Consider the following 27,873-nt stretch of genomic DNA (forward strand, 5'->3'; position numbering starts at 1 on the left):
GGGAGTTCTCCAGGGGTGTAGGGAGTTCTCCAGGGGTGTAGGGAGTTCTCCAGGGGTGTTGGGAGTTCTCCGGGTGTGTAGGGAGTTCTCCGGGTGTGTTGGGAGTTCTCCAGGTGTGTTGGGAGTTCTCCAGGTGTGTTGGGAGTTCTCCAGGTGTGTTGGGAGTTCTCCGGGTGTGTTGGGAGTTCTCCAGGGGTGTTGGGAGTTCTCCAGGTGTGTTGGGAGTTCTCCGGGTGTGTTGGGAGTCCTCCAGGTGTGTTGGGAGTTCTCCAGGTGTGTTGGGAGTTCTCCGGGTGTGTTGGGAGTTCTCCGGGTGTGTTGGGAGTTCTCCAGGGGTGTTGGGAGTTCTCCGGGTGTGTTGGGAGTTCTCCAGGGGTGTTGGGAGTTCTCCAGGTGTGGTGGGAGTTCTCCAGGTGTGTTGGGAGTTCTCCAGGGGTGTTGGGAGTTCTCCGGGTGTGCTGGGAGTTCTCCAGGGGTGTAGGGAGTTCTCCAGGTGTGTTGGGAGTTCTCCAGGGGTGTTGGGAGTTCTCCAGGGGTGTTGGGAGTTCTCCAGGGGTGTTGGGAGTTCTCCGGGTGTGCTGGGAGTTCTCCGGGTGTGTTGGGAGTTCTCCGGGTGTGTTGGGAGTTCTCCGGGTGTGTCGGGACTTCTCCAGGGGTGTTGGGAGTTCTCCAGGTGTGTTGGGAGTTCTCCAGGTGTGTTGGGAGTTCTCCCGGTGTGTTGGGAGTTCTCCGGGTGTGTTGGGAGTTCTCCGGGTGTGTTGGGAGTTCTCCCGGTGTGTTGGGAGTTCTCCGGGTGTGTTGGGAGTTCTCCAGGGGTGTTGGGAGTTCTCCAGGTGTGTTGGGAGTTCTCCGGGTGTGTTGGGAGTTCTCCAGGGGTGTTGGGAGTTCTCCAGGTGTGTTGGGAGTTCTCCAGGTGTGTTGGGAGTTCTCCGGGTGTGTTGGGAGTTCTCCAGGGGTGTTGGGAGTTCTCCGGGTGTGTTGGGAGTTCTCCAGGGGTGTTGGGAGTTCTCCGGGTGTGTTGGGAGTTCTCCAGGGGTGTTGGGAGTTCTCCAGGGGTGTTGGGAGTTCTCCAGGCGTGTTGGGAGTTCTCCAGGTGTGTTGGGAGTTCTCCAGGGGTGTTGGGACTAGGGATTCTGGCAAGCTAAGGACATTGGCCTCTCCGGGTTCTGGAATAGTAACAGGAACATTCAAGAGGAACATTCATCTTTTACAATGACTACTCCACGATCTGGGATATTGGGGCCTTCAATTCCAACATCCATAGTGGCATATCCAACGTATGGAACCTCAAGACCACTGGCGGCTTTGAGGGTCAAGACTGAGGGGCTTGTCCCTACCCCGACCTGGTGACCCGGAAATATTTCTTCCATAAACTTTGTTGCATCAGTGTCAACTGGGAGCCTGTATTTAGCAATCCTATCAACCTGACCCCAGCTATACAGATTTCCACTGTCGGACAGTCCCCAATAAAAGCTGAAGTGGCCCTTGGTTGTTTGACACGATCTCCTAACCCACCGCTTGGCCCAGCAGCAGGGTGGGCTGGTTTTAATCTGATGTAGAACCTGAGATTCCCCTGCAAAACCGAGCAATGTGTCCAGCCTGGTTACAACGGCCACATATTGGCTTACCTCTCTCATCCCAGGTGTTAGAGGAGAAAGATGCAGCCCGCTGTCGTCCAGTAGAAGGTTGATGGTAGTAGGGGTCGTCCAGGGGTCGTCCAGTAGAAGGTTGGTGGTAGTAGGGGTCGTCCAGGGGTCGTCCAGGGGTCGTCCAGTAGAAGGTTGACAGTAGTAGGGGTCGTCCAGGGGTCGTCCAGTAGAAGGTTGACAGTAGTAGGGGTCGTCCAGTAGAAGGTTGACGGTAGTAGGGGTCGTCCAGGGGTCGTCCAGCAGGGGAGGGGGCTCGCATTGGTGGTTTCAACTCCTGTAACAGTTTCTTAGTCTCTGATCTGTTCCTTCACCTCCTCCATGTCCCTCTTGTTTCCACCAGCATTCTGGACAGGTTTTGCTGCCCAGACACTATTTGCCATGACAGCTCCATCTGGTAGAGAAGAGCCTGGTGGTGTCAAGGCAGTAGGCTGGCTTTAATCTCCGGCAGCGCAGACTGCCATGTTTTGAAAGGGGCAAATAAACACAATGTCAAAAACTAAATATAATCAATCTGTAAATCAAAATGACTTCAGGAGGAATGTATTGTTTGACTAATTTGTCTTTGTCTTGTCTTTTGTGTGTGTGTGTGTGCATGCTCATGCACTTGTATGTGTGTGTGTGTGTGTGTGTGTGTGTGTGTGTGTGTGTGCGTGCTCATGCACTTGTGTGTGTGTGTGCATGTGTTCCACCGTTGTAGAGGGAGCTATGTGCAGTGGGAAAGGACCTACGAATCGTTGGCAGAGTTTGTGGTGCCGAGATCCAGCAGGTACAGTCCAGCTCTTACTTACTAACACACATCATGTCGTCACAATTTACCTTTCAAGGATTTGCAAAAGTCAACAGTTTAGCAGTTTAGCGTGTTTACTACTGTGTGACATTGTAGCCAATCTCACTATACCTCATTATAATACAACCTCATTATATAGTAAAAACGTGTTACTGAAAGGTTTTGGGACTAACAGACGAACCACAGGTGTAAAGTTACTAGTGAGAGTCTGTCCGACAACAGCTCAACTACATTACCCATATCAGTCTCAGTGGCACTAATTAGTGGGTTTGCGTCAGCAAGTCCAACTACTGTTATTGCTAATACTTATTCTTATTAGTGGGTTTGCTTAAGTTGAATCCCTCTGAGTGTAACTTGGGTCTTCTATACACATGTATCTGGGTCTTGTTTCGTCTAAGCATCCTTCTAATGACTATGGGCGGGGGGGAGAGGGGCTCAGCCCAACCAAACATGCGTCGGCCTTGCTACCGCTAGCACCCACCCCATCCACCACCCTACTCCACTCCACTCCCCCACCTGGACTAGCATATTGAGGTGTGCGACCAAATCGCACGCGATGTTGCGGTAATGATTACATTGTCATTTGTGACAACAGGAGGATCTATGAGGAGAGCGAAGGAGGGATTTTCACGGTAACCCTTTTCAAGAAGGCTGTTGGGGAATTCAAAGCCAATGCGAAAGAGAGCAAGTAAGTCAGCAGGTTTTTGAATTGCAGCAACTGATTAAGACTGTTTGGATTCATTGAGGTTCCACAAGTTGAAGGGAAGCTGTGGGCCTCGTTCATCAATATGTTCTTAACTAACGTCAGAATACAGACGTGTGGTCCTGGACAGACAGAATGTTGTCCTTACCCACGTGCGTAGGATAAAAGCTGAAGATGAACCAGTGGATGTGTGATTGTGTGATTGTGTGTGCAGGGAGATGGTAATGAATTAGCAGAAGAAAACACCCAGTACATCCCATATCAGGACATTAGAGCGCTATCAGTCCCACGCTGCCTCCCTTGGCAGGCGAAAACAGCTGAAGAGCCGCTGGTCTGCAGACCTCTACAGCACCAGACACACCAGCTACATATTACACTGCATGGGTTGTTACACACGTTGTCATACACGTTGCCCTGCATAAGTATTGGGACAGTGAAGCATGTGTTCTTTTGGCTCTATACTTCAAAACAATTACTGAGGTGAGGTGAGATTAGAGATTCAACATTGATTGCGTTTTTGTATTTATTGATTTCACCATTTAGAAATGACTTTGTATACATTGTTCCTTTATCTAGACAGTGGGGGAGACTTGCTGATAAGCGAGGATTTTGACTTTGAAAAGCAATTTCGCTAGCTACATGCTAATCAGCTTGCATCCAAAGGGCCTTTTCTTAGCCTAGGGCTATCAATTCACACACACACACACACACACACACACACACACACACACACACACACACACACACACCTTATATTATTTGGGGAGAGCCCTGAACCTTACTACATATCATTTAGGCCAAACCGCTTAGTAAAACGTTCCTGTGTCACTTCCACTGTAGAGGCACTGGGAGGCAGAGCTGTGGCCTCAGGCGTACAGTGAACCCCAGTGAACCCCCTGGGTGGGCTTCACATAAGAGATACCTCCCTGCAGGTTCACATAAGCAGCTTCTCTCCCTGCAGGTTCATAGTGCGAGAGATCAGCATGGACCAGGTGGAGCAGCAGAAGAGAGAGATGAGCTGCCTCCATGTTGACTACGTGAGTGAGGCTGTGTGGTGAGGCTAGGAAGGGTCGGATGTGGAGTGTGTGTGTGTGTATGTGTGTGTATGTGTGTGTATAGGTGTGTGTGTGTGTCACGTTAGTGTACTTCTGCCTGTGTGTCTTCCTCAAGGCAACCTTTGTGCGTCGGCTCAAAGTGAACTTACGGGACGTGTTTGGGGCCTGGATCCACCTGAAAGCTCTGGGGGTGTTTGTGGAATCTGTTCTCAGGTCAGTCAGATCCACTCTCTCCATCTGGCTTCTTTGGCCTGTGTGTGCATGTCGTCATAATGCCCTTCCTCAGATTATGCCTTCACATATTCATATTAAAAGGTAAAACTGCTTTGATGCAACAGCCTGATCTTCAACTAGCAGTCACACCATTGTTTTACAACGAGGAGTTAAACTGAGAAGGGGTTTTGCGCTGGCTGAAAACCTGCCCCTCCAGAAATGAAAACCTGCCCCTCCAGAAATGCAATGCATGGTAGTGGTGGTCTAGTGGATAGTGAGTTGGACTTGTGATCGGAAGGTTGTGAGTTCAAATCCCGCCTGAAACCACACCACTACTAGTGTGCCCTTGGGTAAGGCACTTAGCCCTCAGTTACTCCAGGGGGAATGTCCCTGTAATTCGTAATTGTAAGTCGCTTTGGATTAAAAGCGTCTGCTAAATGGCAAAATTATTAAAATCACCACAGTGGCTGCCGAGGCCCCTGGCCCGAACATAGATGACTGTTTATAATTCTGACTGGTGGACAGATGATTCACTTACTTAGACGACATTTGTATTTGGCTTTGGATAAAGGCGTCTGCTAAATGCCAAAAATGTAAATGTAAATGTAAGCCAACGATTTCCTCCACAAAAAAATAAAAATAAATAACTTACCCATTGTAAGCTATGTATGCGTTGATTTGCTGTACCAACATGGTATGATTGTACTGCGTGAATGGAATGGTAAATGAACTGCACTTATATAGCGCCTTACTCAAAGCGCTTTACAACGGCCTCTCATTCACCCATTCACACACACATTCACACACCAATGGCAGCATGCTACCATGCAAGGCGCCGGCGCGCTCATTGGGGTTCAGTGTCTTGCCCAAGGACACCTCGACATGTGGAGCCAGGGATCGAACCGCAGACCTTCCCATCGTTAGACACCGGCTCGCTGGCTCTACCTCCTAAGCCACAGCCGCCCGTGATCACATGTTGTCTACGTCGAGGCTAGGTCCTATTCTGTCAAAATAGAATACTCGCTTTGGAATAAGGCGTCTGCTAAATGCCAAAAATGTAAATGTAAATGTAGATAAATAAATAAAGCTTATCCAGGGTTATGATACAGAGCGGTGTATGTAAAGGTGTTTATGGGATTTTCCACGGGAGGAAAGAAAAGTAGGACAAGCGCTCCTTCCTCCGTCTAACTCCTTGTCTGAACTAAACAACCAGCTGTGTTTGAATTCACAACCAACAAACCAGCTGTGAAATACTCCCACAAAACATTACAAGTGTAAGTACAGTATGATAAGCCTGACAGCTTGAATATCATTTTGATGTTTAAAACAATACCCAGTAATATCATCAACAACAACAACAAGCATTGTCTGTTAAGTTGCCCTAAATAGCTGGTCTCTGCGGGGTCAGGTACGGGCTGCCAGTGAGCTTCGAGGTGCTGCTGCTGCAGCCTGAAAGGAGACACGTGCAGAAGCTCAGAGAGCGGCTGAGCTCTCTGTTCGCCCACCTGGACCCCACAGCCACCAGCAGCAAGGCTGAGGTAAGACGCCTTTCCTTCTGTCCACTATTACACTTCAATAATAACATCTAGCCATGTTTACATGTGTAGATAGATAGACAGACAGATAAGACAGATTCTGTAGATAGATTGTACATACCTGTACATACATACATGATACATACCTAATTTATATACATACATACCTATATACATACCTACCTAATGTACTAGCTACCTACCTACCTCCCTCCCTATCTACCTACTACCTACAGTACATAGCCTATGTATAGTGTGCTATTTGTGAAAACAAACAGGGGGTGGGGGGGGGGCACCCAGGAGAGAACAGAGAGAAAGGACAAGTCAGGTCAGAGAGCAGAATGAAGAAGTGAAGAGTCAAAGCAAGAAATGAACCTTGTAACTCCGTGGTCAAAGTAGAAGCTCACCACCAAGCTTTCTCTCATATTGTATTTAGTTGTAGGTTGGTTAGTTGTAGATCATTAGAACATTGTTGCTGTTTGGTGACTACTTTCTAGGCACAATAAAGGTCCTAATTTGCTTTTGTCCACAGGCAGTGTAAAAACTAGGTGCAGAGTCGATTCTCGTTACCTCTAGATGCCTCTGCTCTAACCTACACAAACCCTCTAGTACATCTGCTCTAACCTACACAAACCTTGTTACCTCTAGTACATCTGCTCTAGCCTACACAAACCTAGTTACCTCTAGTACATCTGCTCTAACCTACACTAACCTTGTGCCAATTAGGTAGGGCAGTAATTGGAAGTGTTCAGATAAGGTGTAAAGGAGAGGGGCAAATTAGCCATTCCACATTCAATTATTTACTAAATGTAACCTTTATTTATACTGGGGAAACGCACCTGGAAAATACAGGGGAAAGAAAATGGAAAACTAGAAATGTATTTGATGGTGTTCCACTCTCCCTGAGATGTTCACCACTAGGGAGGGAGAGTGCAACCTCCTGCCTATATCCACTCTGCTAGTAGGTGTAAAATAACATAATCATGGGTGTGGTGCAAGCACTTATCGATAACCAGACCAAAATGGGTACCTTTTAAATAAAATGATTTATTGCCTTAGTGAAAAGTATATTTACAAGTGCACAAATATTTACAACATTCATATACATCAACAATGAACAGGGGGGAAATTAAATACCACAAAAACCACCGGGGATTAACAAAGGGTAGGAGAAGGGAGGGAGAAGGACCATGCGAACGGTGTCACAAAACAACAAAACACAGCCCTATTCTTCCCTCCACCTCTGACCTACCTATACCACATATGTCGCTTTTCCACTACAGGGCCAGCCCGGGTCAGCACGGCAACGAGACGTTTTCCACTATACAGAAACGACCCGGGACTGTAGGAGGAGTTACGTGTCATAAGATTCCCCCCGCTATACAGATCAGCGGGGGGAAATGCGCTAAGAATTATGTCAAAATGCAGCACTATCGTGCACAGATCAGCCTTACAACATGTAACGTTAAGTGCCTGTTACTTGCCACTTTCAGTTCTAGTAGACTAGTTTAGATCTCGCAACCAGGGAAATGCCGACATGAAATGCCGACACGATTCTATATTTAAGAAAAAAGGGGAACCAAGGCACTCTTATTGTAGAAAAAATGTAAAAGCCTTTATTAGGAGTGGCTATGCCGACGCGTTGCGGTCTTCTGACCTTCCTCAGGGCACATGGGAAACATTTTGGATTTTTAAACTCAATGCCATGGTTTCCCCTGGGTTAAATGAAGAAATTGATTATTCTCCATTTCTGTAAAGTGGAGGGAACTACGTTTTGTATCTGGTTTACTTTTCTGAGGGTTAGAGAAAGAGAGAGAGAGGGGGGGGGGAGAGAGAGAGGGAGGGTTTGTGCTATGGCTCCCTATGCAGACTGGCGTGTGTGTGTGTGTGTGTGTGTGTGTGTGTGTGTGTGTGTGTGTGTGTGTGTGTGTGTGTGTGTGTGTGTGAGAATAGCAAAGAGGGAGGGTTTGTGATGGTCTTCTCCTGTGTGGCTGTGTGACAGAGAGAGAGAAAGTGTATTGTGAGTTTACTATGCAGGCTGGGAACTGTGTGTGTGTGTGTGTGTGTGTGTGTGTTTGTAGTACGTGCATGTACGTTTGCGATGTTGAAACTAGACTGGTAGATCTTGGCAGACTGGCTACTTGAAAAGTAGATCTTGGTTAAAAAAAGTATGGGCACCCCTGCCCTTCTCCCTTGGCGAGGAAAAGAGAAAACAGGGGTCCATCAACACACTAAACCACAGCTATGAACAAAAACAACGATTTCTAGTAACAGATTATATCAAACTAGTCAAACAAAACCACTACTTCTCTCTCTCGCTACACATGACAAAACACACATTAAGTAGGAGATGATCTTCTGGGTTTGGATGACCGGGGATGATTGCTGATTGAACACAGGGCTGACGAGACAACGATGACCAACATATAATAACCAACAGGGGAGGAACCACATGCACACCACTTCACCTAGGGGGAGACAGACAGAAGCAAAACAAAAACAGACACAGGACATAATACAAAACATACAAGTCTGTAACAGATGGTCTGGGATAATCCCTCATACTGTACCAATATACATTTTCTACAAATAATATTATGTGGAATAAATATTGGCAGCATCGATTACCGCCACTCTCTGTGCCAATACCTCAGAATAATGAAATCATCCAACCGTGAAGGTCTTTGACAGGGTCTGAGACCAAATGGGACTTTATATCAAACATTGTAGATTATAGGAAAATATGCATGAATACCTACGGTACTTCATGGAAAAATGTGTTTGGTGGATAAAACATATTATTAAAAAGCCTTTAAAATGTTTTGCCAAATTCAAGTTCTTCAATCAACATTAATATGGGGATGGGGATAATAATATAAGACTAGCCCACCACATAGTGTATATTCAATATATTCTCTGCATTGGAGCTATCTGAAGTGTACCTGTGCAACCAGCTTCCACTCATCCTAAACAATGTCATTTCTATTCTATTCTAAGGTTAGTGAGACAGACTGATTGGGTTTTGACCACAAACTAATTCTAGTATTAGAAACAGAACCTTCTTTCAAGATCAGATGTTATCGTCCATGAGAAGATGAGATGGTAACTGACCTAGTGTCATATTTTGGTAAGCAGAGGAAGGCCCCGTAGCTAGATTTCAAATGAGTCACCACTGGCCGGGGTTTTCACCAACATCTTCAACCAGTCCCTGTCCCAGGCCACCATCCCACCCTGCCTGAAAACCTCAACTATCATCCCAGTCCCGAAGAAAAGCACGGTGAGCTGCCTAAACGACTACCGCCCGGTGGCACTCACACCAATCATCATGAAGTGCTTCGAGAAACTAGTCCGGGCCCACATACTCACACGCCTCCCGCCCAACCTGGATCCATACCAGTTCGCCTACAGAGCCCACAGGTCCACAGAGGATGCCATCGCGACGACTCTCCACGCCACTCTATCCCACCTGGAGAGGGGAAACAGCTACGCGAGACTGCTCTTTGTGGACTTCAGCTCTGCCTTCAACACCATCCTTCCAGACAGGCTAGTGACCAAACTACTAGACCTGGGACTATCACACTCTATATGTGCATGGATCAAGGACTTCCTGACCGACCACCCCCAGAGGGTGCGGGTGGGCTCCCACACCTCCACAGTCCTCAGACTCAGCACTGGGTCCCCCCAGGGCTGCGTGCTAAGCCCCATCCTCTACAACCTCTACACCTATGACTTCACCCCCGTCCACCCCAGCAACTCCATCGTAAAGTTTGCAGACGACACCACCGTGGTGGGCTGCATCTCGGGGGGGACGAGGCGGCGTACAGGGATGAGGTAGAGCAACTGAGCAAGCTGTGCAAGGTTAACAACCTGCTGCTGAACAAGTCAAAGACCCAGGAAATCATCGTGGACTTCAGGAGGAAAAAGTCTGAGGTCCAGCCCCTGCTCATCGTGGAGAGAGTCTCAGCCCTCCGATTCCTGGGGGTGCACATACAGGATGACCTGTCCTGGAAGAACAACACAGCAGCCACCATCAAGAAGGCACAACAGCGGCTCTACTTCCTGAGAGTCCTCAGGAAGGAACACAACAAGCAGGAGATACTGGTGGCCTACTACCGCGGCGCAGTGGAGAGCATCCTCACCTACGGCATCTGCAACTGGTTCTCCAGCTGCACAACCGCGGAGAGAAATGCACTACAGAGAGTCGTGAGAACAGCCCAGAAGATCACCGGCGCCCCCCTCCCCTCTCTGGAAGAGCTGTACAACACACGCTGTCTCAGGAAGGCCTCCAAGATCTCCAGAGACCCAACCCACCCTGGGTACGAACACTTTGCCCGGCTGCCCTCGAAAAGGCGGTACAGGACCATGGCCGCAAGGACAAACAGACTGAAGCACAGCTTCTACCCCAGGGCCATCCAGGCCCTGAACACAGCAAAGACCTAGGTTCTGGGCCCTGGACAGTCTGGACGGATTGATGGCAGCTGCTGGACTGAAAAAATCAGGTGTAGTGCTGAGGCACAAATATGTAAATTTCAAGCCTGCAAACTGCGACACTTTAAATGAATGTGCAATAACACTATGTGCAATATGACAACCCTAGTCGTCTATCTGTACAGTACAGTATAGTGGATAGTGTACATAGCCTTTATTTATGTAAACCAGCTCCTTCCCTTCTTGTTTTTTTTTTTGTTTCTTTTTTCTTTCCTAGCACCAGGGGAGCCACCCCTCCTAAATTTCGTTGTTTGGTACCTGTACTATAGCAATGACAATAAAGACCATTCATTCATTCATTCATCATTCATGATACTGTTCCTTACTAGTGTTGCTCTCTGTCGCCCCCTGTCTGCTAGATTGGCCTTGACATCCTTGGAGTGAGTGCGGGTCCGCAAGAGTACTATTCCTACATCTGTTTCCAGTTCAGTGTTAACCTGGCGGACCCCAAATAGCAGCTGGCAGGTTTAAGACCCTTGTGCTCGCCAACCAGGCGACTAAGGGAACTGCCCCTTCCTACATGCAGGCAGTGATGTCCCACCATACTCCTGCCCGTTCACTCCGCTCCTCCACCTCTGCTGGCCGACTGGCTCCTCCTCCTGCAGAAGTCTCGCTGTCCGGTCACGGCTTCTCACCGTCCTGCCAACCCGCTGGTGGAACAGCTCCCCACCTCTGTCAGGACTGCAGAGTCTCTACCTGTCTGCTGTCAGGACTGCAGAGTCTCTACCTGTCTGCTGTCAGGACTGCAGAGTCACTACCTATCTGCTGTCAGGACTGCAGAGTCTCTACCTATCTGCTGTCAGGACTGCAGAGTCTCTACCTATCTGCTGTCAGGACTGCAGAGTCACTACCTATCTGCTGTCAGGACTGCAGAGTCTCTACCTATCTGCTGTCAGGACTGCAGAGTCTCTACCTATCTGCTGTCAGGACTGCAGTCTCCCTGTCCTCCGTCGTAGGCTGAAGACCTCCACCTCTTCAGACTGTCTCTCCTGAAGCTCCCCCTTCCTCCTGTCTGTTGTGTTTATAATATATATATATATATATAATGCACTGTATTTATAATACACTGTATTTCTGTCAGGTCTTATATCCTATGTTTTAATATGTTACTGTTGTTCTATCCTGACCAAGTACTAGTTTTTATTTGATTCAAGTTTTTTATTGTTGTAAGTTGCTTTGGACAAAGAGTCTAAATGAGCCTAAATGTCAATGTACATTACAATGTACACTAGTAGTGTAGGAGGAGTGACGCTGGCCCAACCCCAGATGAGTTCCTCTGCTCGGTCCTGGTCGCCTGCCCCACAGTGAGGTATCAGCCTTTGAGAGGGTTAAGCAATGTGCTAGAAACTCTACCGTGTCAACCAAGAGGGCAGAGCTGGAGCTGTTACCATCATATCGCTTATACTACCTCTCCAGTCCTGTAAAACATGCTATGGTACACTATGCAGGAGCCTAAAGGCATGTGAGAAAAGAGAAAACATTGGAAATGTGGATTACCTTTTGTCGTAGACTGATCATGTTTTGTGCTTTGTCTCATTCAGCAGGTTGTCTTGTCAGACAAGCATTCACAAGTATACAGTCATTGATTTGACTGTACATACTGTGCATACTGTCAAAACAAAACAAAACAAAAAAAACACAATTTCATGAATGCAATCAATTGTATGTGTAGATTGAATAAGGTACAAGTAAGTGCTGAAAGCATAAATGTAAAAATAAAACACCTCAAACTTTCTGAAATAGCAGAGGCCGTGCTCGAGCTGCACATATATTATTATATATTATAATGTTATTCACACTCTCTCTTCAAGAATTTGATGGCCCATTATTCACATAATTACACAACCATGTCCTTATGTTGAAAACACAAGTGTTGTCTGTTTGATATAGTTGTGATTAGCCATTATCAAAAGCTCATCACAAACAACATTTTCCTGGCTGAGTACAATGACGTTGCAAATTAATTCTTAGTCTGTGGCTAAACCTTGTATTGGACAATATTTGTAAATACAGACTGTATAATAGTATAAAATAGTAGGCTATATAGAATATATATATATATAGAAAATATAGAATTCTATATAGTATATATATAGTATATAGAATCGGGTCTTTTTGCACACAATACTGTGGCCACATCATGCCATATCATGCCATATCATGCGTTTTGGTGGTGGCAATGGTAGTAGGCTATTTATCATAAGATCATACCTAGTTAAACAAGTTGGCATAGTTTGGATACATGAACACTAGGACAGCCGCGCCATGTTCACCTACTCTTAGCGTGCCCTCGGGGGTCACATGACTTAGTGACGTATACTAGTCTTGAGAATGGGAAGCTGTTACTATAATATAATGTTACTGACGCACAAAGACCACTAGGTGGCGCCTGCTGTAAATTAGCCTGCCTCCTACACAGAAAAACTGCAAAATATCGTCATACTAGCTTATCCTGAGGTGATTGTGAAAATGTAAGGATACTGGGTGGTAGAACACACATATCTAGGACAAGTCATGACAGGAGGGTCCTGAAATTTGATAGTACTAATTTGATCCAAATTTGATGACCCCATCCGTGGCTTTTCTAGTGTTACCTGTCCCTTTACGTGCATTTGGTGTGAGTCAACAGGATATGGACTTAAGAGTTATTTAGTTTTAGTGTGATTAGTGTTCTTTTGATTGGTGAATTGCCTTGAATGATTTTAATCTGATATTTGTGGAGTTGCTATTTATGACATTTGATCTATTTAGGAAAGCTGGGACGAGCCTGGTTCTGAAGATGATTAATTATTGTCCAATTTGTCCAAGAAAATAAAAAGCCTTATTTGCACTTAAAGGTGCAATATGCAGCTTTTTCACCTTGAAAATGTTGCTAAATAACCATGCTGAATCATCCCGATGCTTTGGCGGTCTGTGACAGTGCGTGCATCTGTCAAGACCCTGCTCTTCTGCCTAAATGTGCTTTTCCAACATGTTTGGGACGTTTCTGGGCATCTACACTTGCTGTTGCTGTGTATCTGTGACTTCCATGTGTGGTTCATTGGCTACCTACTGCCAGGAGGCTGCAAGCATTTCTCAGAGCTGGAAGCCGACCTAAGTAATGGAAGCCTTTGTGTGAAAATAAGTTTGTAACTTCTGTATGTATTCTGATGATTTTTCCAAGTAAACATCCTGTTTGACATCACAGCTTGTCTGGGTTTGGTTTGGGGAATGAATGAATGAATGAATGAATGAAGGGGATTTGTTTGAAACGGGTTCAGCAGATATGAGCGTCTCCGCTGGCCGGCTCATTTCCGTGTTCATGTTTCCGCGAACATTTCCCAACTAAATAAATGGCTTTCACTTTTGCTCTTTCACTCGCACCACAAAAACGTGAACATTATTGATAGATTACTTGTTTCAGTTAGAAGTAGTTCGCATTGAGCAAGGGGAGGAGCAAGGAGTACACACTATTCTGAAATGCCGGTGAAACTTCCATTAAGTCAAGAGAGGGCGCTTTGACGTTTGAGGCTTGTGTCGCCACACAGTCGTGGGTGTAGGTGGCATACAGAAGGGGGCTGAGGACTCAGCCCTGTGGCGCTCCTATGCTGAGGGCTAGTGGTGAGGAGGTGCGATTGTCCATTTTCACCACCTGGCGGTGGTCCATCAGAAAGTCAAGTATCCAGTCACACAGTTCTGTGTTCAGGCCCAGATTCTTGAGTTTGCTGACAAGTCTGGAGGGCACTATGGTGTTGAACGCTGAGCTGTGATCCATGAACAAGTGTCCTTCCCTGCCAGGTGGGAGAGGGGGGGGCGTAGGATGTGGGCGGTGGCATCCTCTGTGGCTCTGTTTGAGCCGTATGTAAATTGTAGGGGGGTCAAGGGTGAGCATGGAGCAGATTCTACCAGTCCCCCAAAGCAACTGTTAGCTATGGGGGTGAGTACTAGGGGGCACCAGTCCTAGCTATGGGGGTGAGTAGGGGGGCACCAGTCCTTAAGACTGATCACGTTTCTTTCTGTTTGGGATGATGGTGATGGTGATGGATCTAAAGCATGTGGGGAAAGTCCAGAGGGAGAGGGACAGGGTGAACAGCCCAGCCGGCTGGCGGGCGCAGACATGTCAGGGATAACATCCGGGCCGGTCGCCTTGCGTGGATTTATCCGCTTGAACGACCGACGGACATCAGCCTCAGTGAGGGAGATGGGGGAGGCAGCGGTGGTGGTGGGGCGAGGAGGGGGGAGTGCAGGAAGGCATGGTCATGCAGAGGGGTCAAATCTGGCATAGAAGGTATTTGGGTCATCTGGGAGGGTGGGTGCTGTGTCTATGCTTTGCTGTTTATTTCATTTAAACACTGAAGGTACATAGCTGTACATATTTGTAAAACAAATATAAAAGTCCCACCTCTCTGGAAACACTTCATCAAGCAATGCTTGCTTTTATCATTTTTATTTCAAGAAATGTAAACTTGCCCCATGTTGTGATAGTGCTGTTGGGGTGATAGGGGGACTCACAAATGTCACTCACAAATAAGACCTACTTATGTCAAGGTTCTGTGACAGACAGGCCACTTTCACACAAGCTCTAGACGAGTCCACCTGCTTATACTCCTCATAAGACATTGTGGTCAGATGTATTATTTATTTATTGTTTCATCAGTATTTGATTAAATGTGTTCCCATTTTCATGCAATAAATGGTTGGACTGAGGTAAGTGTCCTGACTGAACGAATTGTTCCTTGCACAAGCTACCTGGACACTGCAACACACTCAGGTTAAGTCATCTCCAGAATCAGAAGTATGAAGTTGAATTTTAAGAAAATTACTATCAATAATTAGATATAATTATGAGAAAGTGTCAATGTTGGGGTGAAGAATGTATGACAGGCTTTGTGCAGTAACATTTAGCTTTATTGCCCAAAATATGAACCTACATACATGTTAATCATTCAGGCCTTACAAAACATAACACTTTTTATTTATTACAGAGATAACAGCTCAAACTTAATGTATATGGGTTTGAGTTAGGAAAACAGTTTTAAAAGTTTTAAATACGTTCTTATTTACAGTGGCTTTCAGAGAGTATTCAGACCCTTTACACTTTTTCCACATTTTGTTTTAAACGTTTTACTCTTTAAAAATGATTCAATTAGATCAATCCACCTACAATACCTCATAATGACAAAGCATAAACATGTTCTTAGACATTTCTGCAAATGTAAACAAATTTAAATACAGAAATGTCAATTATGACAGCCTAATCCACCGTGTGGAATTGATTGATATATAATAACTAATAACTATTAGCCTAGCACTCAAATCGATTGAATTCTTTGTCACAGCAAAGGGTCTGAATACTTATGTAAATGTTTCTAACATTTCTAAAAACGTGTTGCTTTGTCATTATGGGGTATTGTGTATGGGTTGATGGCAAAACAAATACATTTAATCCATTTTAAATGTAGCCTCTGAATGTGGAAATAGTGGAAATAGTGAAGGGGTCTGAATACTTTCCGAAGCCACTGTATCAACAACAAGAGCAATGGGCTTTTGCACAGGGTTCCACTCAACAGTATCAATGCTGTTAGGCATTCTCAACAGTATCAATGCTGTTAGTCATTCCCAGTCATGTGGTGCTGAAACCCACTGCTCACATCTGTGCTGGCCACTCACTAAAGGACTTCCAGAGGAATGGAAGGGGAACCTCAATGTCCACCTTCTTGCTGCTCACTCGTATGTATGGAGCTGTGCTCTGTGACGCCTGTCTCATTAAGTCAATAAATTCATTTAGCCCACCATAGAGGTGACTCTGGAAAATGCTAATCAGAAAGTTGAGGTCATTGTTCATGCGCTCCATCGTCATCTCATTATACGCTTCCTGGATCTTCATTTTGGCACGGTCTTTATACTCAGCTGCGTGCTTCCTAGCGTTGCGGGCTTCTGTGTAAAGGCCGTCCAGGTTTTCGATCTTCAGGGAGGCAATGGCCTCATTTGCCTTCTGGAAACATAGCTGCAGGAAGTCACTGACTCTCTGGACTAATGTCTCCAGACTGACATCACGCCAGCCCATCCCTTCCTGGCGGATGGAGTCCATGGCAGATCTCAGGTTGTCCAAGATGTCCCTTCCCCTAACAACTCCATTGTAACCAGGGATTGTGAAATCCATGCCTCTAATATAATTCACACTGTTTTCAGTTAAGGTCTCCATGAGGTTTGAGAATCCTTGGGATGCCTGTTCAATAGCTGTTAACACCTTCTGGTAGAGCTCATGTCCGGTAAGTCTTTCCTCAAATCCAGGCAGAGTAAACTTGGTCTTATCCAAGAACTTCAGAACAGCGTCGAAGCGGACTTGGATGTCCTGCTCACTGATGGTGATCGCCTGTAAACTGTCAGCAGCATTCTTAAGCATCTCTCTGCCTTGGTCACTGAGCTCATCAATTGAAAACTGCATCTTATCAAATGTCATTGGGACCTCATGATAAACTCTCTCAATGGCATTGGAGACCGAGTTCTTCAGCTTCATGGAAGCACGGTTCACATCATAGCCAAAGTGAGCATTGTGATACTTGTTTATGAACTTGCGGAGCGCGCCAGTGATAGCAGGCATCCTCTCTTTAGAACCTTCAATGAATTGATGAAGGAAATCTAGGGACCAGACGGTCTGCAAGATAAATTTCTCCGAATTTTTAAGAGTGGCTTTGATGCTTAGAATATCTGTGTCCTTGTCCGGAGTAGACTGGAAAAGTAATACAAAGAGGGGATCAGAATGTTTTGCCTATACTATCAGTGTAGGCAGAAACAGTAACATTCATTCTCTCCATACATTTTGATTCATTAGCATGACATCATGCATCTAGTTAACATCTAGTCCTATTAAGAATCCGTTGTTTAACCTCAACTGTAAAATCTAGATTTATCTTGTCAATAAATCATAATGCAAATCCGATGGCAGTTCTCTGGCGAAATTTGGAGGTACATTTTTAGAATCAACCACATGTGATTGAAGACAGTCAAAAGCCAACTAGAGGAGGTAGCTCTCTCTCACCAGATAGCGGCTGAACATCTTTCCATACATCTGAGACGGTGACCTCCGCTGCAGGGCGACTCCCAGGAACCCCGCCGAGGGGGAGGACACGGACGCCGTGATGCCGTCCTTGCGGGAGGCGTAGCGGAAGCTTACATGAGTGAAGGTAGGGCTGGTGACGTCCACGTTCAGCATATGACGAGACACACTGGGACATACAGAGGAACTTTCTTTAGTTTATGGATTAGTGCTCTGGACTCTCTTTTTATTATCATGTTATTCATACATCATACATCATTTCACCTCAGCCCGTTGGGAAAACTAAAATCTACTCAACTTGCATCATGTTACTTTTTAATGGGAATGGACCCTCTCCATACCTAGAGGAGGTGGTACACTGTCTAGCTAAAAGCTTTCTCACCTGAAGGGTTCTCATGAGGGACCCAGCAAGCACAAAACATAACCGTAATGTTGTAATGAAATTGTATATAAATTGTTAATGGTGATAATTAAATTACCAGATTGATAATGGTGATAATTCAAACAATATGATTTAGGCACAACAAAAAGGGAACCTTTTAAACCTTTTAAAGTACAGCTTACAATAGGTTCCCAAACACGTTTAGAAATGACATTCTTCATACATATACATTATTTAATTCAATTTAAATCATACACATCATTGAGATCACTGTGAAGTCAGTTGAGTAATTTCCCCAGATCATTGTTTTTTTTTGTTATTTTGTTAATTTTATTTATAATGCGCCCCCCATCCAACTTTTACATCGGCCCGGGGCGCAGATTGATTGTTATTATTAGAGCTTCATCATGCTGGCTACACATTGTTTCTACTGTGAAAATGTCTGTTTGAATCCAAATATCTCGTTAGCCGAGTACTCACACTGCATCAGGAGAAGCTTGGCGTTTAAACCTAAGAAAGAAAATAACATTTGACAAACATCATTGCACTGTATGTGATCAGAACATTTGTTGAAATGTAGTATTTTCAAAATCGATGTATAACAATATTATACCTTAAGTTTTGTGCAAAGACGTGCTGCCAGTCAATGTTTATGTCACTGTGAACCAAGAGGCACTTTCCATTGAGGCTGACTGCCCCATTCTCCAAGCGCAGGGTTGCCGTGGCTGCAGAGACAAATTCAATTCAATTCAATTCAATTCAACTCAACTTTATTCGCCATGTGCAGTGCACTAGGAACATGACTTGGTATTCTACCATGCTGAACAAGCTACAGTACATACAACAACAAGATGACAATACAACATTACTCAAGACAAAAAAATACAACAAATACAGTACCAATATGAGTGAATAAATATGCTGTATAAATGCAAAAATAACATGAATCTAGTGTACTTGCAGGCAGTGATCTATATCAGCTGGGAAGGGAATGCAAGAGAAGGGAATGTAAGAGATGTTTACATAATGAGGATAAGTCTTACCATCCAGGTCATACTCCAGGAAGATCATAGTGGAAGTGCAGGTGGACTTCAGTGAAGTGACTAAGCTGGAGTCCCTGTTCTCCAGGTTCATGGTTGATGTCAACTGGTAGACTGGGGAGGAAAATGCCACAGTGGCGGAGAGGGCGCCAAAAGATGGGAGGAACACACTTGCAGGCAGGTTCAGGGCAACTTCTGGGATGTCAATCTTTTGCTCTGGGATAGTAATGGTTGGCAATTCATCCAGGTTGATGGTGTATTCACCAATGGTAAAAGATTTAGGGAGGGTAAACGATGAGACAGTGATGACATACTGCGGCAGTTTCACTAACAGATATGACATCTTGTCCTGTAGATACTCTGTGTCGATAGTTAAACTGGGGACTTCCACTCGGGGCAAACCAGGCAGCATGATGTCAAACCCTGTGGTGGTTATCACCTTAGGAATGTGCAAATTCTTCAAATCGATTGTGAAGTCTGGCACATGGAGAGTGGTGAAGGGTAGATCAAATGATGCAACAGAGATTACTGGTGGTACTGAAACTTGGTCCGGGATATTCATATGTTCAAATCGCATGTCAATCTTCCTTATGGCCTGTGGGATCTCTTTCACCCAAGCAGGAACAGCTATTGTCCATTCTGGGATACTGAAGGTGACCCCGTTTTCAAATAATTTGGACGGTATAGCAAAAACAATTCCCTCCTTGTTTTTGGTGTAAACCACAATAGTGGACACATTGAAGAATTGCAATTTATCTTCGAAGGTGACCTGATCAAGCTTAAGGACATCCCAGAGCGTCTTCTGGTAGACGGGGAGTTTGAGGGACTTCAGGAAGGTGAGTTGTCCGTCCGCAGACTGAGAGAGCGCCCCCTCCAGGCGGACCTCGGCCTCATCGTTGGACAGGAGGAAATGACACGTATGAAGGGCAGAGGCCAGTTGCTCTTTGCAACTCCAGATCAATGATTGCTTGTCTGCAGTTATGTCAATGTTGATTTTCTCAACAATTCCTGCATCACCAAAATTGGATTTCTGTGATGCGTCAATTTCCACATTAGCCGTCAGGGTTGTTAGAGGAACAAAGTCTAGGGTTGCTTTAACCATGTGCTTCCCATTTGTGTTGAGGTAGGCAATGACAGCATCATTGTTGCTGGTAAAAGTCAATGTTGTGTACACACGTCGCAGAGATGCCTCAAGAGCCAGGTTCTTATTCATGTTCATATTAAAGATGGATTCACCGTCGGCAGCGATGTTGGAGTTTAGATTCGTCTTCACTGTGGAACGCAGGCCGTTTGCATTCAGGTAGAAGCTGGCCTCATTCTCTAGAGACCCAGCGAGATCGGACGAAAGGGAACCACTACTTCTTCTACTACGTACACCACTACCCAATACTGTCATCTCCATCTTTCCTTTGGTAGACGTCTCCAGTGAGACATAGGACGTAAGTCCCTCTAATGCTAAATTATGGTCAATGTCCCCCTTGCCTGAGGCTTCAATCAGTGGGATAGTAAACCTGTATTTCAGTTTCAACTTGGAGGCCACGTTTGGTTTGGTTTTGGTATTTCCCAGGAGTTCCTGGTTTAATTCCAGACTTATGTAGGGTAGGTCAACTCTTGCAGTGGTTGCAAAAGAGGCTTCCATGTTCTTTTTGGAGAGGCTAACAGTGCAGTCATGGCTCCCCTCCACCTGTGCGTGCTCCAAGGACAGAGTAGTGGCAAGTTTGAGACCCCTCTTTTGTGTAAGACTGGTAGTTCCGTCAATTTTACCTTTTAAAATGTCAAATACAGAGGATGAGACAGCTCCAAATTTGGCCACAATGTCAGACTGGTTGTAGATGCCTGCATTAGCTGTCAGGGTAATCACTGTGGACTTGAATGAGAAATCATAGGTAATGTTGCCCATCGTGGGAATCATGATGTTGTTCTGAATGGTAGGTAGTTTGAACGTGGGAAGGGTCAGCTCACTTAATGTCTCGGGAACATGGAGAACAGGCAACTCCAGAGAAGGCAGCACCAGGGTATACGACGGCACAGAAAAACCCATTGCTGGAACTTTGAAACTTGGTGTACTGACCTCCTTGGGAATGAAAAAGCTAAATGCAGGCATCTCTGCTCTGAAAGCAGAGATCTCAATATTCAGAATAGGGACTTTGTATCCAGGGACTCTGAAGATCTTAGGAGGTTGGCTGGAAGTGTCAATTTTATGTTTGTTATACTGTTTCTTGGCTTTGTAGTAAGAGTTTTTAAGAACGGCTACTACTTTGTCTCTCCCAAACTCAAAATATGCCCGAAGTACGTCGGCATTTTCATTAATTGCATCGTAGATTGGTTCCAGGTCCAGGTCAATGGCCTGCATGTCAGGGTTCTTCTGGTATTGAAGTTTCAGGTTCATGTCAAATGACTGTCTCGGGTTGGTCAGCAGGTTCTTCAGGCCAGCTTGTTCCCAGAGAGAAAATTCTTTAATATCAGGTGTTTTTATTTCAAGATAAGGAACTGTCATCTCTGGGATGGAGAGAGGCACTGTCAAGAAGTCCAGATTAGCTTCACCATTCATTGCTGCATAGATGCCTATGTCTTGCTGATTGTTCTCCATGGTGAAGTTATGATAATACTTGTATTGATTGAATCGAGCTAGACCAGCCCAGCAAGCACGCTGCATCTCGGAGTTGAGAATCACACCGTAATCATTCTGTAAATCAACCTTTCCTGTGAGTTTCAAGGGGAGAATGATCTTTGAATTCCCCTTGTTTTTGCTATCAAAAATAATCTCAAAAGGATGGGCCAGAAATTCCAAAGAATTGGATATGGTTCCACTCATTCTTCCAATGAGCTCCGCGTTATGGGAAGCTGTTAGTACAATCTTCAGGTCACCGACATGAGCCTCTCCATTCAAGACCATAATACTACTTTTGACGAAGGGAAGTACTGTCTCAGCCTTTGCTTCAACAGTGATGTGACTGAAGATGACTGATTCCGCGGTCAGGGTTTGCTTCATTTTCACAGCTTTGCTGTTAGTTTCTCCCACAAAAGTTAATTTGGCAGTGCCGACATTGATGTTGAACTCTAGATTGCTGTTGTGTGTAACATCATTTGAGCTGTCTTGGAAGGACCATTTTCCACTTCCGATAGTCTCAACTGTCACAGAGATAGTACCAGATTCAAGACTGGCTGCTGCAGTCTGGGTCATAGTGGCTTGGCTTGAGGTTTCAACAGTTGGGAGGTTCAAGTTGTGGTTGTAGGTTGTGTCCATGGATGCAAAGATTCCACTCTTCAAGGATAGTGCTAAATTGTTGACCAAATCAGCTGTGTACATCTCAGTCGTGGCCCTAGCTGTAGTCTTTGCTGTTGCCTCTACAGAGGGGCCACTGGGAGTCAGTGATCTCTTTGCTGTTTTCCCTGCAGAGGGGCCACTGAAAGTCAGTGATCCCTCATGATCAATAGAGAATGCCATGTGCACGGCTTTTACAATCTCAGTAAATACCAATTTCTTCATTCTGGGAGCCTCCAAGTGAGCAGTGGCATCCAAGGAAAATTCAAGGAACTTAATGGTTGATTTGGCCTGAGAAGAGAGGCTGGCTGTGAACTGAGGGGTCTTTGCTGTAGTTGTTGAGTTTTTTAGTGCTGCTTCTGTCATGAAAGTGTAATAGGGCGAGTTCACTCTAAACTCCCCGTAAAGCTTACCAAAAGCTCCAATTTGAACTTCACTGGGGACCCGAGGCAACATGATCATTGGAATTGGTAGCATTGTAATATGAAAGTTCTCCAGATTCAGTTTTGGGATGTTGATGACTGGGAACTTGATCTCTGAAAGAGTTATTTCTGGGAAGGTCAGGTCTGGGAGGAGGTCAGGTAGGTAAAGCACTCTCAAGTCTCCAAAGATGTCCATAGGTTCAATCATTGGAAACTCATATTCTCTGATGCGGTCAATAAATGCAACCATCTTTGCTTTGATTTCCTCAAAATCGATGGTAAAGGCTGGCACGGTATAGAGGGTTAAGATGGTGAACTCAGGGACTGAGATTTGAGCAGGGATGGTCATGTCCTGCAGTCTGTTCAGGTTGATTTGAAAAGACGGAATGACGAGGTCTGTCAGAGGTACCACAAAGGAAGGAATCTCCATCTCTGCTGACTTCAATGCATTCAGAACACCGTCCACCGCCTGGCTGATCTGGTTTATAATCTCATGGTTCTTTGCTAATTTGCGGATTTCCTCAATCAGTCTGTTGAACTGAACAGAAATGTATGCAATCATGTTGGTGTAGGATTCACTTGCCCTTTGCAGGTAGATGAACATTTCATCCCTAATGTCCATGCCAATGACTCTCTGTCTCATGTCTTCAAGGATTTCCTGAACTTTTATCTTTATGTCATTGTACACTGTAGTGTCAATCACATCCTTCAATATCTTGATAATTTCTGCAACCTTTGTTCCTTTGAGTTGTTCTATGTATTTGATTATAGATGACTGGATTTCTCTTATAAATCCTTGCATGGCCTCAATTTTCTGTGCAATACCATATGCTTTTATCTGCTCATTGATATACCTTGTTAGTTCACTAATTTTCTGGTTGGCATCATCAACAAACTGATTGTAGTCAAATGTCTTCAAGGCCTTGAGAACTGAGGAAATGTTTTCATTTATCTCATCAATGCTTTGCTTGAAGTCAATTGCTTTTAACTGATTTACAACAATATCCAGTAGTTGCATAACCTTATCATATGCAAATTCAAAGTTGATAGATCTCAAAGCATCAACAAGTGATTGGATAGTGTCTTGGATTCTGAATTCCTTTACGAGTACTACAACCTGATCCATGAGTAATTCAATTTTCTTGTCAATATCATATCTAAGAAACAGATCCCTGATTTTCGAATACACAGAATTGATTTTGTTTGCTATGTCATATTCTTCAATCCAGTTGACGATGACGTCTTGCATCGACTCCAGGACCCAGGCCATGTCCTCAGTAGGTATTGTTGTGCTTAGCTGCTCCACATATTTGGACACATTTGAGAGTACGTAATCTCCACAATCCTGGAAAAACATTGCGACATCAAATGTCTCAATGACCTTTTTCAATTGACTCATCTTCTCTTGAAGTTTTGTGAGTATTTCATATTTGGCATCAAGGTCTTGCAACCACGCAACACTGCTATCTCTGAGCTTCTGCAGATCAATCTGCCTGATGATATCTTCCATTGCATCAATGGCTCTGACAATCGTCTGTCTGATTTCATATTTCTCGTCGAAGGCCTTAACCGCCTCTCCAATTTGTGAGAGAATATTTGAAATGGTGGCGGACAAGTCGCCTCTCTCAACGTGTCCCTTGACTGCAGCGATCACGTCTCTGATTCTGGATGCAATATCGATCAATGTTTTTTCTACATTTATCTTCAGCTTCTCCACAGAGGATTCCAAGTCATCCAGTGTAACAGCAAACTCTTTGGTCAAATAAACAAGTGTCTCTTTAACTTCATTAACCTTGCTCTCCAGGACCATTTCGGCCATATAGTCCCTCACTCGCTGTGGCAGTTGGTCCAAATTGGCTTCGAGTTCACCAATTAACCGGCTTATGTCTAGGCTGTTTATGAATTGCTGCAGGGACTCAAGGAAATTCACTGTAGCTGTCTTGATGTGCTCAAAAGCAACAGGAAGGCTCTCGATGAAGGGAAGCTCAATGACATGTGAGTCACTGTTCTTGTCATACTTTAGGAAACCAGAGACACTGAACTCTTTATTTCCCATGTCTGACCTTCTCTCTCTGCCTTTCCCAACTTTGTTTAAAAGGTTTGTGAACACTATCCCAGCGAACTCAATTCCGACCCTCTCAGCATTGTTGTAAGCGTTGATGTCTTGATTATAAGCATGGCTGTTAAGCTTGGATTTAGTCTTCCAGGTCCAGGACTGGTCGCTGGGTGTTAAAAGGCCGTCCAAGATGCCTGTAGTCTCCTGGTGAGCAGCAGATCCCAGCAGAGAGTTGCTCTCCAGTAGATGTTTGCTTGAGACTTTGTAGTCATGCGAATAGGCCAGTGCCAGAGGCTCTGCTTTCACTAGCCACTTGCTATAGAGCTGCCCAGTGTGCTTCCCACACACATTTGCCTCACCGTCACTGTTCGTGATCAGATTAACAGTTACACTGAAGGGCTGTACCATGGTACGAACGTCGCTGTCGAAACGGAAGGGTTCCGAATAGATTCGTGCCTCACAATGTGATATGGAGGACAGACCTGCAAACTCAACTTCGCAACTGTGGCTCATCTTTACATCTGCGACAATCGCAGTTGTGCTGCACTTCAGCGCGCCAGCGAGGTCGGCATAGTTGATTTCATATGTGTGTATGAGCTCATGCTTCTCTCCAACTGTGCTGAGACTTCCACTCAGGTCCAGCTTGAAGAATTCAAGCTTCATCAGGCCGACCTCATTCAGCTTGAGGTCAAAGAACTTGAGATCCTTTTTCACGTTCATGGAGGTAACGAAAGGCTTCATGTCAACCATGATATCATGTTTGTATGAGACTTCCTCACTGAGGCAGTTGTCTGTCTTAGAGTGAAGAGCCAAAGTCCATAAAGTTACAGTCAGAGAATGGCTGTTATCTGTCTTCATCTTCTTCAAAGATCCGCTCATTTTGTGAAGGTAGGTCAAACCCTGCCTGTTCACTGCAAGGTTCATGGTATTTCTTGCATTTGCGTCGTGGACATTTCCTTTGAATACACTGTTCAGATAAGCCTCGGTACTTGATATTCGACCTTCCACGGTTAGCTCTCCTCTGCTGTCCTCTTGAACCGTTCCCTTGGAGGTGGAAGACAGAGAGGCTCCGCTGCTATCTAAGGCGCCGTTAAATACGTTTTCAAATGTTACAGGGCTGCACTGCAGGGTGTTGGTCCCGCTGGTCACCAGGTAATTTCTGTTTACTGTTACAGTGGCCTTATGCAGTCCACGGCCATATTTAAAGGTAAGGGAGGCTTCAGAATTTAGTTCGAGGCTGCGGGAGTTCACCGATCCTGTGAGAAGAGAGTACGCCCGGTCTGTCGCGTCGTCTGCCTGGGACTCAACTCTCAGAAGAGCGACCGCACTAGAGATGCCCATCTCAGCTTTATTGCGAAGAGTTTTGCCAATAACTGTCGCTACAGCGTCACTCTTCAGGGATAGTTGGGCGTCCTTGTACTTGAGCTCACCCACGTGCTTGAGAGCATCGTTTTGCACATTGGTTTTGGACACAATAGATAACTCTGCATTAGCATACACTCCGTTGATTGTGTTGTGAATCTTGATAAGTGGCGAGTTCACAATCAGGCTGGACTCTCCTTTTCCTTCTCTTGCAAGGGTTCGAATGGCGTAGTTATGCTTGTAGATGGAGCTGGCAGACAGCGAGCCGACTTTGATGGTTCCATCCAAGATGCCGTCCCCCGTGACTTCTTCAGCTGTGGATGCTGCCTGGGCGTTGTAGTACAGATTGGTGTGAAGGCCCAGAGGACCTGAACATTCGATCTTGTAGTTGGCCCGTGCACTCAGTTTGTCTGTCACACTCAATGTTTCTGAGAGACTGAAGCTGGCATCCAGGAGGTTGTGGTTTATTGACCCGTTGACAAGATACTTCAGATTCTCCTTGATTGTTCCTGAGATCATTCCGGTGCCTTTAGAAAGAAAAAAAAGGAATAAGACCATTGTCATTATCAGTGTAATATATGACTTATATAAAATGTATTTCATTAACTCTTTGACCGCCAAATCCGGAAAATTCCGTGTTTTATGATAGAACGCTTGGCCGCCAATAACGGAATATTCCGGGTTTCAGAGTTATCACTGCCAGACGCTAGGGGGCTCTGTTATGCATCGTTTGACCAAGTATTACACATGTCCATCCTTCACCAAGCCAACAGGAATTTTCAGGAAAACTGCGCAGCTGTTTTCCAGTGCGTAATAAGCGGGATTATCAAATCACAGTCGCGCCACTTTTTCCCCAAAGATGCCGCGGCCTAAAAGCTATTCAGCAGCTGAAATAGCTAAATGTGTCATGTCCAAACTGTGGGACTCAGACCGAGAGGTTTTTGATGAGGCAGGTGATTTACATTACAACCGTAATAGTGACTTGGAGCCGGAGGACAGTGTGACGCGAAACACGGAGACGCAGGGGAACGGCGGTGTAGAAGATGATGGACAAGGTAAGACAATTCACTGAATAACGAGTACAGCAATGTGCAATATTATCATACAGTAACGTTGGGTCAACGTTATAAACGTTATCCCTCTGGAGTCGGCAAGACCGGAGGCGGTTTTGGAGAAAAAAAAGTGAGTCTTTTAGAGACTCTCTCTTCATGTGCAAATGGCTCCAGTTCTGACGTTAGTAACAATATTACTAAAACGATCTTTTTTGCTATTTAGATGTTGGATGTATTTTGTCAACAGTAGGCTACATAGCCAAGAGTTTGCTGCACAACTTAGTTTTATAACATAGTTTTAGCTAGTGTTATACTCATTCTAATTATTTACACATCAAACAGTGCACAGTGCTAAGCGTTGAAGACGAATTAGGCGCGGCGCTGTGAATGAAGCGAGAACATCAGGACCCCCTCGTCGGATGCAAGTCAGTGACTCGTCACATTCCCTTGCTAGAGGTAAGACACAGATCTCTACCAGCTGGTGCGGGCGGGAATATAGTTTTAGTTAGTGTTATACTAATTCTAATTATTTACACATCATACATGTAACGATGAATTGAGAATCAAGGACCCCAATTGAAATAAGCCAGTGGCTTTCTTGGGTTTTTATCCTGTTAGTTGACCTTGTATGTAATATGTACTGTCATGTACCTACTTCTGCAAATCTTCTAATAAAGTTTTCAATAAAAAAAAAAACAGTGCTAAGCCTTCAAGCCCCCCCCCCCCCCTGTCGGATTCAGATTCAGACCCGGGTTCAGACCTCTTCTTTCTTCTGATGTATTCAGTGTTTACATATTCATAGAACAGAATATTCTGGGAATTTTT

General features: G+C 45.1%; 2 protein-coding genes across 3 annotated transcripts in view; one reads left to right on the top strand and one right to left on the bottom strand.

Moving 5' to 3' along the window:
* atp6v1c2 (ATPase H+ transporting V1 subunit C2) overlaps window positions 1-10,885 on the top strand; it is a gene marked incomplete at both ends in the record, with an annotated part of 28,723 nt that extends 17,838 nt beyond the window's left edge. Inside the window, 6 exons of the mRNA XM_080537727.1 lie at window positions 2,347-2,415; window positions 3,032-3,124; window positions 4,101-4,176; window positions 4,310-4,407; window positions 5,816-5,945; window positions 10,790-10,885. Of these exons, the coding sequence (XP_080393853.1) occupies window positions 2,347-2,415; window positions 3,032-3,124; window positions 4,101-4,176; window positions 4,310-4,407; window positions 5,816-5,945; window positions 10,790-10,885 (562 nt within the window). The remainder of the gene's footprint in view (window positions 1-2,346; window positions 2,416-3,031; window positions 3,125-4,100; window positions 4,177-4,309; window positions 4,408-5,815; window positions 5,946-10,789) is intronic.
* A 4,391-nt stretch (window positions 10,886-15,276) lies between these two features.
* Window positions 15,277-27,873, bottom strand: part of apoba (apolipoprotein Ba) — a 45,283-nt gene continuing 32,686 nt past the window's right edge. For both annotated transcript variants that reach the window (XM_080537559.1, XM_080537560.1), the window contains 5 exons: window positions 18,895-26,523; window positions 18,465-18,576; window positions 18,332-18,361; window positions 17,452-17,638; window positions 15,277-17,142 (listed from right to left, as the gene is read on the bottom strand). In XM_080537559.1, coding sequence (XP_080393685.1) covers window positions 16,057-17,142; window positions 17,452-17,638; window positions 18,332-18,361; window positions 18,465-18,576; window positions 18,895-26,523 — 9,044 coding nt within the window. In that variant the 3' untranslated portion in view covers window positions 15,277-16,056. The remainder of the gene's footprint in view (window positions 17,143-17,451; window positions 17,639-18,331; window positions 18,362-18,464; window positions 18,577-18,894; window positions 26,524-27,873) is intronic.

This window comes from Nansenia antarctica (assembly GCF_963989245.1).
Source record: "Nansenia antarctica genome assembly, chromosome: 8".
Lineage (NCBI taxonomy): Eukaryota > Metazoa > Chordata > Actinopteri > Argentiniformes > Microstomatidae > Nansenia > Nansenia antarctica.